Raw genomic sequence first — 18,737 nt, 5'->3', positions numbered from 1 at the left:
TGAGTTATAGTTCTCTGTCTTTTCATTTTTATAGGTTTTTGGTGTGGTGACCTTTTTACAGATAACAGAGTTGTAGCCTCTCTTACTTCTGATGTCTACCCCCCTTGTGGCTGAAGTTGGTATGGGGGCTTGATATAGGCTTCCTGATGGGAGGGGCTGATGCCTGCCCACTGGTAGGTGGGGATGATTCCTATCCCTCTGGCATGTGGGGCTTTTTGTCTCTGGGTGAGATCAGAGGTGGTGCTGTTTCTGAGGGATCTTTAGGTAGCCTGTTTACTGATGGGTGGGGCTGTGATAGCACCTGGATTATTGTTTGGCTAGGGGCTTCTCAGTGCTGATGGGTGGGACCAGATTTTCCCAAAATGGTCACCTCTAGAGGAACACATGCTGATGGACACTCCTGAGACCTTTGCCTCCAATGTCCTTTCCCCACACTGTGCCACGGTCACCCCCTGTTTTCCCAGGATACCCCCAAGAACCACGGTCAGATCTGACTCAGATTCCTGTGGAGTCTATGCTTTGCTCTGGGACCCAATGCACATGAAATCCTGTGTATACCTTTCAAGAATGGGGTCTCCATTTCCCCCAGTCCTGTGGAGCTCCTGTGCACAATCCCCACTGGTTTCCCAATGCCAGACACTCTGGGGGCTCTTTCTCTTAATGCCAGATCCCCAGCTGTGGGGACCTGATGTGGGGCTCAGAACTCTCACTCCTATAGGTGAATCTCTGTGATACAGTTCCTTTCCAGTCTATGGGCTGCCCTCCCAGTGGGTTTGGGGTTGCCTCTGTTGTGTAATTTCTCCTCTTGCTGTCTTGATGTTGCCTCCTCTTTGTCCTCAGGAGTAGGATATCTTTTTTGAAAGTTTTCAGTCCATTTGGTTGAAGGTCACTCAGCATTTGGTTGTAATTTTGTTGTTTTTATGAGAGAAGGTGAGCTCCAGTCCTTCTATTCCATCATCTTAATCCCATCTCTGAAATTTTTTGTTTATAGAAAAAAAATGATCATAGAAAGGGTCAAGATTCACTTTTTCCATATGGAAACTTTATTCCAGCATGATTTATTGAACAGTCTATCTTTTGACCCATTGCATTACCTTGGCATTTTTTTTGAAACTCTGATCTCTCTCTCAGTCTATTTCTAGCCTCTGTTGTGTTGACTTAATATGCCTAACTTATGCAAATACTGTATTGCATTGTTTACTCTGGTTTTATTATATATTTTGAAATCAAATATTTTTCTGATTTTGTTCTTTTAAAAAGTTGTTTGGGCTATTCTAGATACTTTGCCTTTCCACATTAATTTTCAAATCAATTTGTTGAATTCTGTAAAAACTTACTGGGATTTTAGTTGACTATTCTTTGATTATGTAGGTTTGGGGAAATTTGATGTCTTAACAATACTGAGTGTTCTGATACCTGACCATGGTATATCTATTTATTTATCTAGGTCTTCTCTTCTCCAAGTTTGCTAAATTCACTTACTAGTTTTAAGATCCTTTTGGCAGATTCCTTAGGATTTTTAACCTCATGATCATGTCATCAATTTTACTTCTTTCTTCTCAATCTGCATGCTTTTTATTTCTTTTTCTTGTTTTGTTGGACTGGCTAGGACATACAGAACAATATTGAATAGAAGTTCTGACTTTCACAATTAAATATGTTAATTGCAGGTTTATTATTTGTCAGTTTGCAAATGTTCCCTTTTATTCTTAGTTGGTTGGGAGTTTTTAATCATCAATGATGTTGAATTTAATCAAGCATTTTTTTTATGTATCTCTTGATACTGTCATATGGCTTTTCTTATTTATTCCATTAACATTATATATTGTTTTTTGATTTTTGAATGTTTAATCTGCTTTGCATTCCTGGGATAAATCCTTATTACTGGCCTATTATCTTTTCTGTAGATTGTCAGATTCAATTGCCAAAATTTTGCTAAGAATTTTTTTTTCATTTTAGAGCCACAGCTGCAGCATTTGGAAGTTCCTGGGCTAGGAGTCAAATCAGAGCTGCATCTGAGACCTATATGACAGCCACAGCAACACCAGATCCCCAGATCTGAGCCAGTCTGCAAACTGCACTTCAGCTTGAGGCAGTGCCAGATATTTAACCCACTGAGCAAGGCCAGGGATCATATCCACATCCTCAGAGAAACAATGTCAGGTCTTTAACCCACTAAACCACAATGGGGACTCCAGAATTTTTTTTAATGAGTGTATTGGTCTGTAGTTTTCTTGGAATGTTTTGTCTGTCTTTACTATCAGGTTATATTGGCCTCATTAAATTAACTGAGATGTGGTTTTTTTTCTGAAAGCGTTTATGTAGAATCGGGTGACCACACAAACTGTTTCAGAATCAGTTTGTCAACTTACTGCCTCCCTGTTTTAATATTAGTATCAGCTTATTGCCTCTCAGCTCCAAACTCATCCTTTTTGCCTGCTCTGTAAAAATGGACTTGGGCCCTTTAAATATTTTTCTTTGCCAGCTGTCACAATGTTAAACTTTGACAGTAGAAGGCACTAGAGAGCCATTACACAGGAAATATTTCTTCCTGGTTCCAGTGTGCTTGCTTGGCAAGCTCCTGCAATGTGTGCCATTTCTCTAGCATCAGGCTCTTGCAGTGCTTGCATGTTCTCCAGTATCCATCTCCCACAGTGCATGGTGGCCAGAAGCACTCAGTGGATGGCAGCTTCCTCTGGTATCTCCCATGAAAAGCTTTCCCCAGCATATAGAAGAAGAACTACCACAAAGTTTTAGAATAAAGATTTCCAGCCAGTTTTGCTAGCAGGGCACTACATTGTCTTCGTGGTCATTCAGTAAGTCATGGCTGTATTCTCTTCAACAAGGTCAGAATTTTAGTCTTTGGGTGCTCTCTTTCAGCCCCAGCAGAAGTGACTGTTCCTTGTAATGGCTATTCTATATTCTTTAGCGTTCTCTTTACTTCTTACTAGCTAATGCCTTGTTACACTAATCCCCTGTCATAGTTAATAATTCTTTATATTAAACTTTTCTGCAAACTGCCTCAAATTATTGAATGGTTTCTTTCTTCTGATTGGATCCAGACTGTTATGGAATTGGTATCAGGAATAGTCCCAGAAGATACCTTCATAAGGTTGGAATTTGGGGACTGGTTGTTATGCCTTTAATCTTGAGTTAAGTGCTGAGCTCATTGCCAATAGAAGATGGGTAGTAGTTCTTGGCATGTAGTGATATCATAATTAATAAAGGTGTCATCTGTGCGTGATAGGAATGAAATGCTTGGAAACCAGCTAGATGCTGTACTTTATCTTATGGTAGTAATGATGACTATTAGGACTCTGGTGTTGGATAGAATCTTTTGAGTGCCCTTAAGTACTTATTAAGAGAAAAGGACAAACTTAGGTTTGTTAAATCAAGTCATGATCTGAGAATTCAACTGGAACCGTGTTTAAGTTTTATGTGGACACATGTTTTCATTTCTCTGGAATTTATGCATAGGAGTGAAATTGCTTGGTCATATAGTAACTATGCAATTAAAATTTTAAGTATGTCAAAGCTTTTCCATATATGTACTTAATCAATTTAAAGAAGTTGTCATTTACTCCTAGTTCATTAAAGTGTTTTTATTAGGAAAAGATGTTGGATTTTGTCAAATGCTTTTTCTGCATTTTGATGTTCATGTGGCTCTTGGTTTTTATTGTATTAATATAGTGAATTACAATGATTCATTTTCATATATTGAATTAAAATTAAGGAGGACTGTGGCTTTGAACACTTAAATTTGGTGGAATATTCAGAATAATCATAAATATAGACAACTTATTTGAAGAGTTTTGTCTTGCAAAGTATTTATCAAAAAAATATCCTCAGGAGTTCCCGTCGTGGCGCAGTGGTTAACGAATCCGACTAGGAACCATGAGGTTGCGGGTTCGGTCCCTGCCCTTGCTCAGTGGGTTAACGATCCAGCGTTGCCGTGAGCTGTGGTGTGGGTTGCAGACAGGCTCGGATCCCGCGTTGCTGTGGCTCTGGCGTAGGCTGGTGGCTACAGCTCCGATTCAACCCCTAGCCTGGGAACCTCCATATGCCGCGGGAGCGGCCCAAGAAATAGCAACAACAACAACAATAACAACAACAACAACAACAAAAAATCCTCAGAATGACTGTTTAGGCTGAAATATTTCAATACAAAAATGGAACTGAAGACATTATTTGGTAGTATTTTACTTGAGCTTATTAGACACTTGTATATTTCTAGAGTATTTTTTCAGTGAAAATATTATGATCTGCAGGGAGGAGTCATTTGGAGGTCTTAACATCTTCAAATTTATTAACTATTTTATTGGAGGTCCCTAAGACTTCACTTAGGCTGGATGATTTACTGGAAGGACTAAGAGAGAGATGTTATACTCATGCTTATGATTTATTGCAGTGGAAGGATATGAATTGAAATTAACAAAGAGAAAAGGCACATGAGACAAAATTCAGAAGAAACCTGGTCAAGCTGCCATGTTTCCTTTCCCAGGGGCGTCACAGGGACATGCTTAATCTTCCAGCAACAATATCTGATTACACCTGCAAAGAGTTGCCAACCAAGGAAGCTCACGCGAGCCTTTGTGCCTAGGGTTTTTGTTTTTGTTTTTTGACAAAGGGGTCAGTCATGTAGGCATATAGCATCTGATTGACCTCACTATTCAGTCTATGTTACCTCACCCCTCACAACAAAAAAGGCATTTATCATAAAACATACCATTAACATAACCTATCTGATTAAAATGGTACTGTGTGGCCCAAGGTGTCTGGAACATAAAAGTTTTTTTTTTTTGTTTTTGTTTTTTTTTTTTTGCCATCCCCGTGCTATGCAGAAGTTCCTGGGCCACGTATTGAACCTGTGCCATAGCAGCAACCTGAGACATAACAGTGACAATACTGGATCCTTTAACTGGTAGGCCACCAGAATTCCTAGAAGCACTCTCATATGGCAGAAAATTCCAAGGGCTCAGGGTCATCTTCTAGGAGCTAATCAAAGACCAGTCTTGAAGACAGACCTTTTTTGAGCAGACCAAACCTGCTGAGTTAACTCTTTACTGCAAAACTATAAGAAAAAAAAAGCCTTTGATTTTTATATCATTAATTTTATAAGGACAATTAGAAATAAGATCATATTAAAAATGTATTCTTCAGAAAAAATAGAAACTTCTTTTAGAGGTAAATATGGCTAAGAAATAGGTTGAGGTAACTGAGTATATAACAAGAATAAAACTCCTTTATTTTTCTATTTTGCTTTTTAGGGCCACACATGTGGCACATGGAAGTTCTCAGGCTAGGGGTTCAGTTAGAGCTGTACCTGCTGGCCTACACCACAGCCACAGCAACACAGGATCCAAGCCAAATCTGTGATGTATAGTATCTCATGGCAATGCCAGATACTTAACCCACTGAGCCACTGAGCAAGGCCAGGGATTGAACCTGAATCCTCATGGTTACTAGTTGGTTTCATTACTGCTGAGCCACAATGGGAACTCCCAATATTGCTTTGTTTTGTAAATATCAAGATATATAATAGAGATATTTGAAAAGTTTTTACTACTTTTTTTTATTTTTTTTGTCTTTTTGCTATTTATTTGGGCCACTCCCGTGGCATATGGAGGTTTCCAGGCTAGGGGTTGAATCAGAGCTGTAGCTGCCGGCCTATGCCAGAGCCATAGCAACGCTGGATCTGAGCCACATCTGCAACCTACACCACAGCTCACAGCAACGCCGGATCGTTAACCCACTGAGCAAGGGCAGGGACCAAACCCGCAACCTCATGGTTCCTAGTCGGATTCGTCAACCACTGTGCCACGACGGGAACTCCGTTTTTACTACATTTTTAACTTCACTAATGTCATAAAATTAATTTGTCTATAAGTTAAAAAATTATATGATTTTTAAATATAGTACTCCATACCAGGCATTGAACCAAGAAAAATATAAACTATCATATCCTCAAAGATGGGAATCTACAATTGGCTATCTGACCTGCTTGGGCTTGAAAGCAGTGAAAAAAAGCAATAATGTGCTTGTGGATAGTGGTACACTGGAGGTCAGTGGCATGTAGTGATTTAAAAGAATTGTTTAAAATGTTGCCTGGAGTTAAGTTCTTATTAGAGGCAAGACTTGGGAGACCGGTGGCTTCTATAGTTGATTCCTGTGTGGAACTTGACTGCAAAAATTTTGGAGTTTACTGCTTCTCATTGCACTGAAAAATTTACAGAAAGAAAGTAAGAAATTTAGGGCACAGTTAGAAAATGTGTGAACTTCTCTGATGGTTCTGTGAGAATCTTATCACTTTCAGCCACATGCTACATGAACAGTACCAACCCTTATTCACAGCTGCAGAATTACAATGTTAAGTTGAAATAATAAATTCACTATATCACTTATGTGAGAGTTGGAGTGTTGATTGAGGAGAAGTGGAACCCTGAGACTTGGGACAAAGGCATTTGGCTGGAATTCCATGAATCCAACAACCATGTACCTTGAAATCTTGATCCTCCTTTCCCAATAGGAGCAACTCTTCTTCCTGTGTCTCAAGCCAAAGTAATTCCTTGCTTTGAGACACTGAATTTACTTCACCTGAGTTAAGGGGCTGCTGATTGCCCTCATTACCTACCCTACCATCCCTATTGCTACTAGACTCATGGCTAAAATCAGACTCCAGCCTTCTTAGAATGATGAACATAAAATCTGCCCTGGGAGATAATATCATATACACCAAAAATTTTCCTGCCCCTTCAATGACGTAATGTCTCTAGGGACCAATTGGTATGGATTGTATAAGTTTACCTCTTCTCGAAGGATGGAAAAGTTTCTTCATGTGTACCACCCACTGCTAAGAAAGACCATAATCTTTGGTGAGCCTCTGGGTTTTTTGAAGGTGAAAGTATGCTATAGTATAATGCTATATGTAACATTATAGCCCTGAAAAACAGAGGAAAAAGGAAATCCTCTCAGTAGACAAAGCATTGAAGAATACATCTGATTTATTGCCTAGATACCATGCTGCTTTTGCCTAATGGTCTGACCATTTTGTGACTAGGAAGGGGCTGGGTAAGTGGCATGTCTTTCTGAGTGAGCAATGTTATCCTATGTGAATGTTCACCAAAAGAAATCCATTGCAGAGGCAGCTCTCAATAATGAAGTAGATAGATAACGACCCTGTGACTATAATCAGCCTCTCTCCTCTGCCATTGTATGTCTTATTCAGTGGGCTCATATTTATAGTAACAGTTGCATCAAGGATAGAGGATTATATGAGAGCTGAATGCAAGGATTTTTCTTTACCAGAGCTGATGTTGCTATTTCACTTCTGAATGCCTGAATTGCCACCAGGAAAATTCAATACAGTCCAGGAAATAACTCCACTCCCTAGTGAAACCAACCAGCATCTGGAGTTAGGCTGATTATGTTATCTGCTTCTATTATAGAGTGGGAAATATTTTCTCCTCACTGAAATAGATATTTATTTTGGATCCTTGTTCTTCTTACATCACCACAATTCTGTCAGAACAACTATAACTGGGCTTAATGAATGCCTCATACAATATCATAACATCTTAAATATTATCACATTTCTTTTAGTGCAGAAACTAATTTTAATGCAAAGGAAGTACCTCAGGAAGTTCATGTCCATGGAATTGACTGCTCTTATTACATAGCCCAATATCCAGAACCTTTTGGCCTTACAGATCATATAATGTCTAATTGAAGACTCGGATGAGGCTTCAGCTAGGAAATAGCAATAAAAATTTGGGGGTACTGTCCTGTGGAGTGAGGCACATACTTTATGGTAACAACCTGTATATGTTATCTGAGATCAAGAGGAAGAAGAGAGGGTGAATAATGGAAAAAGCAAATTATACATATCAACTGTGCTCTCATAACCATTTTGAGAAATAAAAACTGTAGCCAACTCTGCATTTTTCTCTTGTTTATTTTATGTATACACACAGAAGCATATACATTTGTGCGTGTATGTATTTCCGTTTCTAATTATTTCTCTTCCTCTTTCCCTTCTATTTTATAGAAGAGTATTGTGGAAGGTAACTACTAATTTGTCTCTAGGTTACAAAATATTCCTGAATTAGAAGGAGAATTGATACCCCAGAGATGGACACAGTTACCAACAGGAGATTCCTTGCCTTGGCCATTATCCTTCTTTGCCACATCTAAAATGAGAGTTGAAGAAAATTCATTTAGTTTCTGCAAAATTTATATATGCATTTATTTATTTTTGCTTTTTTGTTTAGGCCACACCTGAGGCATATGGAAGTTCCCAGGCTACAGGTTGAATTTGAGCTATAGCTGCCAGCCTACGCCACAGCCACAGCAATGCAGGATCTGAGCCGTGTCTGTGACCTATACCACAGCTCACAGCAACACTGGATCCTTAACCCCCTGAGCACGGCCAGGAATTGAACCAGCATCCTCATGGATATGGGTCAGGTTCGTTACTGCTGTGCCACAATGGGAACTCCCAGGTGCACCAAAAATTTCAAATCCTGTTTCCTGCAGTTCTGTTAAACTCTGTGGTTCTAAGTCTGATCATGGTTTCTTTTGCAGTATACTTCCCTCAAAGATTTAGTTAGGCTTACGTCTTTGCTTAATTATTGCTTTACTTATAACTTTTTATACCATTTATACCTTGCAATTTAGTCTTTATGTTAAAGAAAATCCATTCAGGTTTGTGATTGAACTAAAAGAGGGGTTAAAATTACTTTGAAATGGATATGGTGACTGGACTGTGTGTCTCCCATTTTGGGGAAAAAGTGAGAACATCTTTGTAAGTGTGATAATTGCAACATTAGGCAGAAGCATGCTTATGTTGCTATTAATTTGGTATGGAAATTTAAATATGGAAAGAAATGAGAAAACATGTCCTGAGTAGTCTCAAAAGTGAACTCTTCAAGTTATTTATCTGTTGGCCATGAACTTCATTGTTGCCCTTGTGGACTCATTCCTATTTCCAAGGGGATTGGCAGCCTGTAAACTACATTTTCCAGACTTCCTTGCCAGCTGGCTTCCGCTTAGGTGTTGTGGGTAAGAGCCTCTGACAGTACATTTGAAAAGGGGGCAAAGGGAAGCCTCTCTCTTTTTTCTTTCTCTATTCTGGGGATGATTTTGGCAGCAGCAGCAGCAATACTGAATACTTGACGGCTCCTGGATTTATAGTCAGGAATGAATAAAGTTCTATCAGCAACAACAGTGGATGTTGCAGCAGTACAGTGCTCATGGGCACTGGCTCAAGCAACTGCAAGAGCAGCAGAAACAGCAGGTAACTATGAAGTAGCTAGCTTTCATAGCATTAGTAGGTATGTGGGTCCTGGCTTTCTGCAAAGAGGTAGTGCTTGCAGTTCCAACAGCAGCTATCACTGCTTTAGCAACTTAGTGTCATATATATCATGAGTTTTGATTAGTAACTATTTTTTTCTTTTCACTCCAAAAATGTGTTACTTTTGTAACCAACCCCTATATCAATTTCTGTTTCAAATATTTAGTAGTTTTATTTTTCACAGTTGGATGCTGAGTTGTAGAAATGCACACATATACCATTTACTTAATATTCAAGAACATGAAAAACTGTATACCATATTGTTTAAGGATAGATGTATATATACATTGTCAATAAAAGTGTTAAAATGGCTCAGAAATGGTAAACTTCAAGTATAGAATATGAGTTACAGAATGAGAGAAGAATGTGTTTAGGGTACATGTTGGGCTTCAACAGTTTTGATAATGCTTTATTTTCTTTCTTTTTTTTTTTTTTTTGTCTTTTGTCTTTTTTTGCTGTTGTTGTTGTTGCTATTTCTTGGGCTGCTCCCGCGACATATGGAGGTTCCCAGGCTAGGGGTTGAATCGGAGCTGTAGCCACCGGCCTATGCCAGAGCCACAGCAACGTGGGATCCGAGCCGCGTCTGCAACCTACACGCCGGATCGTTAACCCACTGAGCAAGGGCAGGGACTGAACCCGCAACCTCATGGTTCATAGTCGGATTCGTTAACCACTGCGCCACGACAGGAACTCCATGCTTTATTTTCTATTCTGGATGGGAGATAAACAAATATTCATTGGATTGTTATTTATTCATTCTTAAATAATTGAAACAATACATTAAAATATTCTTCAGTAAATGCCTCATAAATACAGTTTAAAAAAGTTATAAAAATTCAATTAGCAAATATTTCATAGATGTTAAGATTTATAAGTGTTTTAGAAAAGGAATTATTATATGTTTGTAGATATTAAACATTCAGAGTAATGTAAAATAAATTTAAATCATTATAAATTGTTTTGGTTTTCAATGATTTTTTTTTTTTAAATAATGTCACCCTGTTTGTTTTATGGGGGACACGGATGTATTTATTCATCTTTAGGCCAGGCCTATGGCATGTAGAATTTCTCAGGCCAGGAACTGAACCCATGCCACAGTAATGACCTGAGCCACTGCAGTGATGATGCCAGATTCTTAACCTACTGTGCCACGAGAGAACTCCTGTTTTTTTTTTTTTTATGATTATAAAGATGATCTATTTTGTCTTTGTAAAGATAATTTTATGCTTCCTTTTTTTTCTTTTTATATTTTAGGTATTGTGTTTGGCCTTGTAGATATGAGCAATGACATTTTCCTGAAGAACAGTAATCTGAAAACTGCTGAGAATTTAGTGTTGTCATTGACTTATGATATTTCATCTTGCCTGGTAGTAGTGTTTATAGCATACTATGGAGGAAAAGGAAGCATACCAAGATGGATTACAGCTTCCTCTTTTTTAGTAGGATTTGGATCACTTTTATTTGCTTTTCCATACTTTAGTGGTGGATTTAATGAAGAAAATGTTGAATCTGAAGGTAAGATTTTAAAAGATGATGTCATTCATCAAATCATTATTCATGTAAACTGTTGGAACTGGGAACTTAAAATAGACTGTGATACTTAATCTATCTGTACATTCATTGATCTGTATTTATTTATATCATAATGTTTATTAAGGTAATTAATGGTAGCTGCCTAGTAGCATGTATGCCATTCTCCTACCTCCCATGATCATATACTTTTTCATCTAAGAGATAGGCCTAGGAAGATTAAAGAATATTTTGGGATAATTATTCTGTGAAAAGTTTTTCTTTTACCAATTTTTATGTATATTGTAAATCTTTTGAGAGCTTTGATAATTCCTTATGTCTTCCACAATATATTTTAATTGATCCATTTTTTTTTTTTACCTCAGCACACATATACACAAGTACAAAAGCCAAGATAAACAGTTGTACACAGACATACACACACACACAAAAAAATCAGAACTTTTCCAGCTGCTTCTACCATTTCAAAATGGATACTGACCTTTGACATAGGACTTGGAATCTGAAAAGATTGGTGGCTTCTTTTCTTTCTTTCTTTCTTTTTTTTTCCTATTTATTCCATAATTTTTGCTACTCTCAGTAGATAAAAAGGCTATTTGAAGTTTCACAGCACTATTTCTGACACTTTTTGTTTGTTTGTTTGTTTTTTAGGGCCACACCCATGGCATATGGAAGTTACCAGGCTACAGGTCAAATCAGAGCTACTGCTGCTGGCCTACACCACAGCCACAGCAGTGTGGGATCTGAGCTGTATTTGTGACCTACACCACAGCGCATGACAACTCTGGATCCTTTAACCCACTGAGCGAGGCCTGGGATTGAACCCTTGTCCTAATGGATACTAGTCAGACTCGTTACTGCTAAGCTGCAATAGGAACTCCTATTTCTGACACTGTGTCAGGTATTTTTTTTGTTGTGAATAGTCTTATGAAAGTTTTGGAAACTTTAAGTTTTAGCAAGACATGATGGAAAAGTCATGAGAATGTCTCTGTGTGTGTACTCTTTTACACCTGCTTATGATGTTTAAAAGTATAACATGTAATGCTTATGATGTTTAAAAGTATGTTTGTGATGTGTTTATTCTGTGCATTTACAATTTAATTTTTAAAAGTTTATATTAAATACAATAATTCACATGTTAATATAATTAAAATATTTATATACTGTATAATTCATATTATAAATAACTGATATGTATCACAATATATATCATCAATTTATGAAGTATATAATATTGACATGTATTTATAATCTCTTATATTTGTAGAATATAAATATGTAGAATAAATACATTTATTAATTTGTGAATATAAATTTATTATATTTGTAGAATCGATAGCTAGTTGAATTAGAAGATGACTTATGGAAAGAAGGGAATGAAGAATTTACTTCTTTTCTTCCCTTAACCAGGTTCTGGTCAGAAAGGGTGAAAAGTTAGGAACCTCTGCTTGAGACATTAAAAATGCTACTCCGGAGTTCCTGTTGTCACTCAGTGGTAATGAACTTGACTGGTATCCATGAGGATGCAGGTTTGATCCCTGGCCTCGCTCAGTGGGTTAAGGATCTGGCATTACCGTGAGCTGTGGTGTAGGTTGCAGACGAGGCTCAGATCTGGCATTTCTGTGGCTGGGGTGTAGGCTGACAGCTGTAGCTCCAAATTGACTTCTAACCTGGGAACTTCCATATGCCATATGTGTGGCCCTAAAAAGCAAAAAAAAAAAAAAAAGAGCTACTTGATGGGTACTCAGGAGTAATGGAGGTAGAAATAGTTCAGTCTTTCTTCCTTTGTAATTTCTTTATATTATCTAGATTCTATATATTTTATTTTCTGCTTGTGATTAGGCACAGGCGGTTTTTATCTGGCACCCATTCAGTGCATTTACTGGGTAACCCTCTGCTTGGTGTTAGAGAAGCCAAAATAAAGAGTCTTTGCAAATAGAGGTGCTCGTTTCGTATACCTATCTATGCAGATATTTTATTAATTTTCTTTAAAAGTGTAGTTCTTACATAACTAATTTTCTACTCTCTGTCCACACTTCAATTTATGCGTGTGTATGTTTTTAATTTTTGTATTTTCATCCTTTTTTCCTGGATACTTCTCTTATTGTTTTCTGAATATCTCTCCTGTTCTATCCTTTGTCTCTATCCCCCAGTTACCTGTCATACTTACCTTTCCTCTATGACTGGTGTAAACCTCTTTGGAACAGTCTATTTACCACCACCTTACACTCCCTTTCTCTACCCCTTCTATCCTGTCACAGCTTTCCATACTCATGACTTCTGTCTCTGTGCCTCAACTAACATGTAGAAATCATATTCTACCAAATCCTTGAGAAGTTAGAACTAATTTTCTCTACTAGCTCATGAAAACAGTTGTATCACACTCTGATCTTTGGTTTCTCGATCTTTCCATGTAATTGAACACTTAGCATGTCCATGATTGTAGTGCACTGTCACTTTACTAATAACGTCCTAAATATCTATTATTTCGCTCTGATTATATCCCCTAATTCTTCTAACTCACTCATGCAACAGAGACATCAGTTCTTTCCTTTCATTGGAACCTTCATTATATGGACATCTACTTTTTCCCTTTATCAGATTCTCCTGGTTATTACTTTCTTTCATTGGTAGACATTTTATGTTCCTTAATATGACATGTTAGAGTATTTCAAATATAGTATAATCATTATCATAAACTCTCTGTCCCATTGTCATTTCTTGTTCCTGATCTGGAAAACTTTTGAACCAACCATATATCTTTCTTTTGTATCTATACCTGGGCTGTTGATGAGTGTTTTAGAGAGAAAGCACAAAAGATGACAGCTTAGTCCTGTAATGAATGTGTTACTTTCAATCTCATTATACTCTCAAATGGATCCATTCCTTTGACTTTTATTTTTTCAGTCTCCTTTCTTCCATAATTCACAATAAAATTTTTATATTTTCCTCATGTCTTGGTCTGGGCTGCTAGAATAAAAATATAATACACTGGTGGTTAAAGAACAGAAATTTATTTCTCAAAACTCTGAAGGCTGGGAGTCCAAGATCCAGGATCCAACTGATTTCGTTTCTTTGTTATGTCCTCAGATAGCAAGCAGAGAGGGAAGGGGAGAGAGGGAAAGCAAACTCTCTTGTGTGTCTTCTTATAAGGTTACTAATCCCATTCATGAGGTTGCTGCCTTCATGACTTAATTACTGCCCAAAAGCTCCATCTCAAAATACCATCATATTGGGGATGGAGATTTCAACAGATGAAACCCTAAACATTCATTCTGTAGCATCTCACTCCACTCTTATCTTCTGTGTTGGATGGAAAATACATGCCATAATTGAAAACTGCCTTAATTTGTTTTACTACAAAAATTATCATTTTGCCTGTAATTTTATGTTGGCATTCTTTACTTCTTCCTTCCTGCTAAAATGGAAGTGCTATTCTCCTGCTAAACCTTCTGTGCTCTTTTGCCTCTTTGGGGACTTTATTCCTTTAATGATCTTTCTCCGCTTTCTGCAAATTCTCCATATCTTTTGATTCCCACTTATTGGCACTTGAATGCGCTCAATTTTTTCCCCCATTCTTACAACAGAAACAACAATAGAGTAGGTGTAGAGTAGGGAGAAGAGTTTAATTTTACTAGGGCTGCAATTTTATTAAGGCATTGTGTGATATGAAAGAGAACAAGGGATTTAAAACTGTTAAGATGGCAGTGAGAGAAGTAAGGGGACTCTGAAAGAATGAAAAGGATTGTAGGTCCTGGTGGGTTTTAAAGACTGTTGGATCTGGGTTACTAGAAGGAGTGAGCTACTAGAAGGGAAAGCTAGAGACAGTTTGAGTATAGGATGCTTGAAATTGCAATTAAGGAAGGTTTGTAGTTCTTGTTTCTGAAAGTTTCAAAAGAGTTGCTAAGGTAAGTGGAGTATAAGTACATGGACAGAGAAGGGGTCAAGGAACTAAGAGGCTAGGGTGTTAAAAATATTACATTGATAGTGACATCACCACAAGTTAATATGTCTGTGTAAAATGGAATCATCAATATTTTGGACCACAATTCTAGATATCTCCTCCCATTTGACAGGGGTTCAAGTATCATTCTGTATGGACTGAACCAGATGGCAATTTCCATTTGTGGACTATTTTGCAATAACCAGTTTTCCCCTGATATTTTAGGAGCATTTATTAAATTCCAGTCAAAATAGGCACAATCAAAATGACCTAATAGCATTGCCTGAATCTACCAATCTAATAATAAATGTAATTCCAGCAAATATTTATTTACTATTGGTCTACAACCATGTGAATTTTAAAAAAGCATAAGAAATAGATCTTCACCTACAGGAATTTAAAATCTAGTACATTACCATCTAATGACTAACTCTAAGAGAAAGAAAATTTTTATTGTATAACACCTTGACCTCATAAACCTATATTATAGAAGTTTGTGGGTCTAAAATGGGAAACTATTTGTGACATGAAGTTAATGTGAAAATTGCTAAAGTAGATCTAGGACTAAATTCAGAAGGTAAACTTTAATTTCAGATAATTTAGAACATTAGAAATACTTTTACCCTGGTGTCAAAATTCAGGGGTACCAGATTCCAACTTTAAGAGAAATATGTATGTATGTGTGTTATGTATGTGTATTTATGTATATATACCTATGTACACATAAGTTTGTATGTACATATAATCATGCATACATATTTATGTTTGGTTTATATGTGTGTACCTTTTCCAGTATTCTCACAAATTTTCTGTAATCATTGCTTTACTTTTTTTTTTTCTGAGAACATTATGATTGATTGTAGAATTACTACTTTCAATATAAATGAAATGTTACCTGAAATAAAAGCATAATGGTGGAAATAGCTTATAAAAGGTAAAATGTTTGATAGAAGATACTGCGTATTTGTTGTATGTTTAACTTTTGACTCATTTAACGAAAATATAATTATCTTTCAAAAGTTATTTGCCAAGAAAGGAGGATGGCCAAGGTTTGCAAGAAATCTTCATTATCATTCCAATCAAAATATATGACTTTCTTCATCCTTGGGCAGTGTGTGCAGGGAATAGCAGCTATACCTCTTTATGTCCTTGGAATAACCTTTATTTATAAGAGCGTTGCCACACACTCAGCTGCTATTTATCTAGGCAAGTTTTTCCCCTTCTAATATAATTTATATAATTTTTGTCCTATCAAACTGTATATGCTGAAGTCAGTTCATTTCTCTAGGAAGAAAAAATCTCATTACCAGATTAAATTACTCAAGTAGTATATAGTAAGATGTTGCTGCCACATCATGTCCATAAGGGAATAGAAACGTTATTTTATGTTCCCTCAGGGCTAGATTCAGTGTGGTGCTGAAATAATCATTATTATACCAAGCTCTTTTCATACATTAATTCACTTAATCTTTTGGGCAGGGGCTTTGTTACTTTGAAGTTAATGAAAATATAATCTTGTTCATCTTATCAAGAAGAGTTATATGTTATTTAATTAGTTAACTATAATGTAGTATACTCTATTTTCAATATTTTGTGATAATATACAATAAGTATTTATACAATACAATAAGTAATCCTGGTGTATATCTCACAATAATCTGTACTTTCTTATATTGTGACAGCTTCTTGTCCTGGTAGATCAACTATTTATACAAGGTTATCTGTCATTTTTGAAAAAAAAAGTTAAAGTTGTTTTTACATACTTACTGTGATAGTGATTTAATAGATAATAGCACTTTACACCAAAATAATAATTTTCCACCAGAGGTAAGGAAACTCATGTCAGTAAACTAAAATAGGTGATATTCATATTTATGTTTGCATTTAAGAAAAATTGGCAGTTTTATTGGTGTTAGCTGATGGCAGCAACAATTCTGTTTGTTTTACTTTTGGTTCTACTGAATAGCAATTAAAACACAGATCAATACACTGCAGAGAGTAGCTTACTTTATTGCTGTCTTCTGCCACCCTGGCAGCAAAAGTGAAGGGTGCCAAGTGATGTTTATGTTAAAGTATCATTTTGCTTTAGTACCACAAATTAAAGAGATATAAGGTCTATTGAATTTATATTAAATATACATATATTTATTTTATACTACATTAATGTATAGATTGAATAAGGTACAGTGAATTATAAAATTACCTGAGTTTCTCAGTCTGCATGTTTTTGTGATATTTTTTAGATGTGACTAATATTTACAATCAGTAGATTTTGAGTCAAGCAGATTGCCCTTCATAATATGGATGAGCCTCATCCAATCAGTTGAAGCCTTTCATGAGGTTTGGCAAAGAAGAAACAATTCTGTCTCCAGAATACAGTGTAGAAACTCTTCCTGAGATTCCCCATCTTGCTGGCTTGCCCTGTTGACATAAGACTTAAGTATTAGCTCAAGACTGTAACATTAACTCTTTAATGGATTTCCAGCCTGCAAGCCTACCCAACAAATTTTCACTTTCCTGTCCTACAATTTCACGAGCCACTTCCTTAAAATCTCAATCTCTCTCTCTCTCTCCTTTTTTCTTTCCCTCCCTTTCTCTCTCTCTCAAAAACCTTTTGGTCCTGTTTCTTTGGAAACTCATGGAGCATGCTACAATGCTTTCAGAAGTAATCCATTTCAGTAAGGTAACTTTTATCTTTTTACAACCAAGCTGGGCTTATGTAGTTAATTGACATTGAGTATTCTTTTTGTAGGCATTGTGGAAGCTGCAGGAATATCTGGATATGCTTCAGGTTATGCGATAGGACCACCAGTAATTAAGACCTCTGAGAACACTAGTTTTGAGAAAAGGTAAGCTGTTTTTTTTTCTTTTCTTTTGGTTTACATTGTATAAAATATTTATTAGATAGATACTATAGTTTATAAATATATATATATTTAATTTGTAATAACCATATTTTAAGATATATGTAATTGTGACTGATACGCACATATATGTATATGTAAATACATCTAAAATATACATTTTATCTTTGCTGCTTGAAATATAATTTTAAAAACTACTTATAATGACAGCCTTACTACTATCCACATACTGTTTTTTTTAATTGTCGTAAAAAACACATAGTATAAAATTTACCATCTTAACCAATTTTAAGTGTATAATATAGTAATGTTAAGTATATGAATGGATATTGTGCAGTGTATCTCCAGAATTTTTTCATCTTACAAAACTGAAACTCTAGGAGTTCCTGTCGTGGCGCAGTGGTTAATGAATCCGACTAGGAACCATGAGGTTGCGGGTTCGGTCCCTGCCCTTGCTCAGTGGGTTAAGGATCCGTCCTTGCCATGAGCTGTGGTGTAGGTTGCAGACGCGGCTCGGATCCTGCGTTGCTGTGGCTCTGGCGTAGGCTGGCAGCTACAGCTCCGATTCGACCCCTAGCCTGGGAACCTCCATATGCCGTGAGAGCGGCCCAAGAAATAGCAAAAAGACAAAAAAAAAAACTGAAACTCTATATCCATTGTATATGGATATACTATATCCTCACTCCCCCCCCCCCGCCCCCCAGCCCCTGGCAACTACTGTTCTACTGTCTGTTTCTAAGAGTTTGACTATTCTATATACCTCATGTAAGTGGAATCATGCAGTATTTGTCTTTTTATGACTGGCTTATTTCACTTAGCATAATGTCTTCAAGGTTAATCCATGTTGTGGTGTGTGTATATATATATATATATATATATATATATATACACACACACACATACATACCACATTTTCTTTAACCCGTTCATGATGTCAGTTAACATTTAGGTTACTTCATCCTCTTGGCTGTTGTGAATAATGCTGAAGTTAACATGGGTGTGCAAATATTTCTTCGTCACTCTATTTTCATTTTTTTTCGGATATATACCC

General features: G+C 36.6%; 1 protein-coding gene across 26 annotated transcripts in view; it reads left to right on the top strand.

Moving 5' to 3' along the window:
* SLCO6A1 (solute carrier organic anion transporter family member 6A1) overlaps positions 1 to 18,737 on the top strand; it is a 98,266-nt gene that overhangs the window by 11,024 nt on the left and 68,505 nt on the right. For 15 of the 26 annotated variants that reach the window (XR_014838440.1, XR_014838439.1, XR_014838436.1 and 12 more), the window contains exons 2-4: positions 10,604 to 10,864; positions 15,843 to 16,028; positions 17,575 to 17,671. Coding sequence is in view for 19 of the 26 variants with exons in the window: in XM_085014138.1 (XP_084870264.1) it covers positions 10,604 to 10,864; positions 15,843 to 16,028; positions 17,575 to 17,671 (544 nt within the window). In the remaining 7 variants the exon portion in view is untranslated. The remainder of the gene's footprint in view (positions 1 to 10,603; positions 10,865 to 15,842; positions 16,029 to 17,574; positions 17,672 to 18,737) is intronic. The other 11 variants (XR_014838442.1, XR_014838441.1, XM_085014142.1 and 8 more) reach the window with 2 other exon arrangements.

Source organism: Sus scrofa, chromosome 2 (genome assembly GCF_054392235.1).
Source record: "Sus scrofa isolate SSC_HxYL_T2T_F1_AM1 chromosome 2, Sscrofa_HxYL_maternal_Yorkshire_Landrace_v2.0, whole genome shotgun sequence".
Classification (NCBI taxonomy): domain Eukaryota; kingdom Metazoa; phylum Chordata; class Mammalia; order Artiodactyla; family Suidae; genus Sus; species Sus scrofa.
This window is presented reverse-complemented; position numbering and strand designations above follow the sequence as displayed.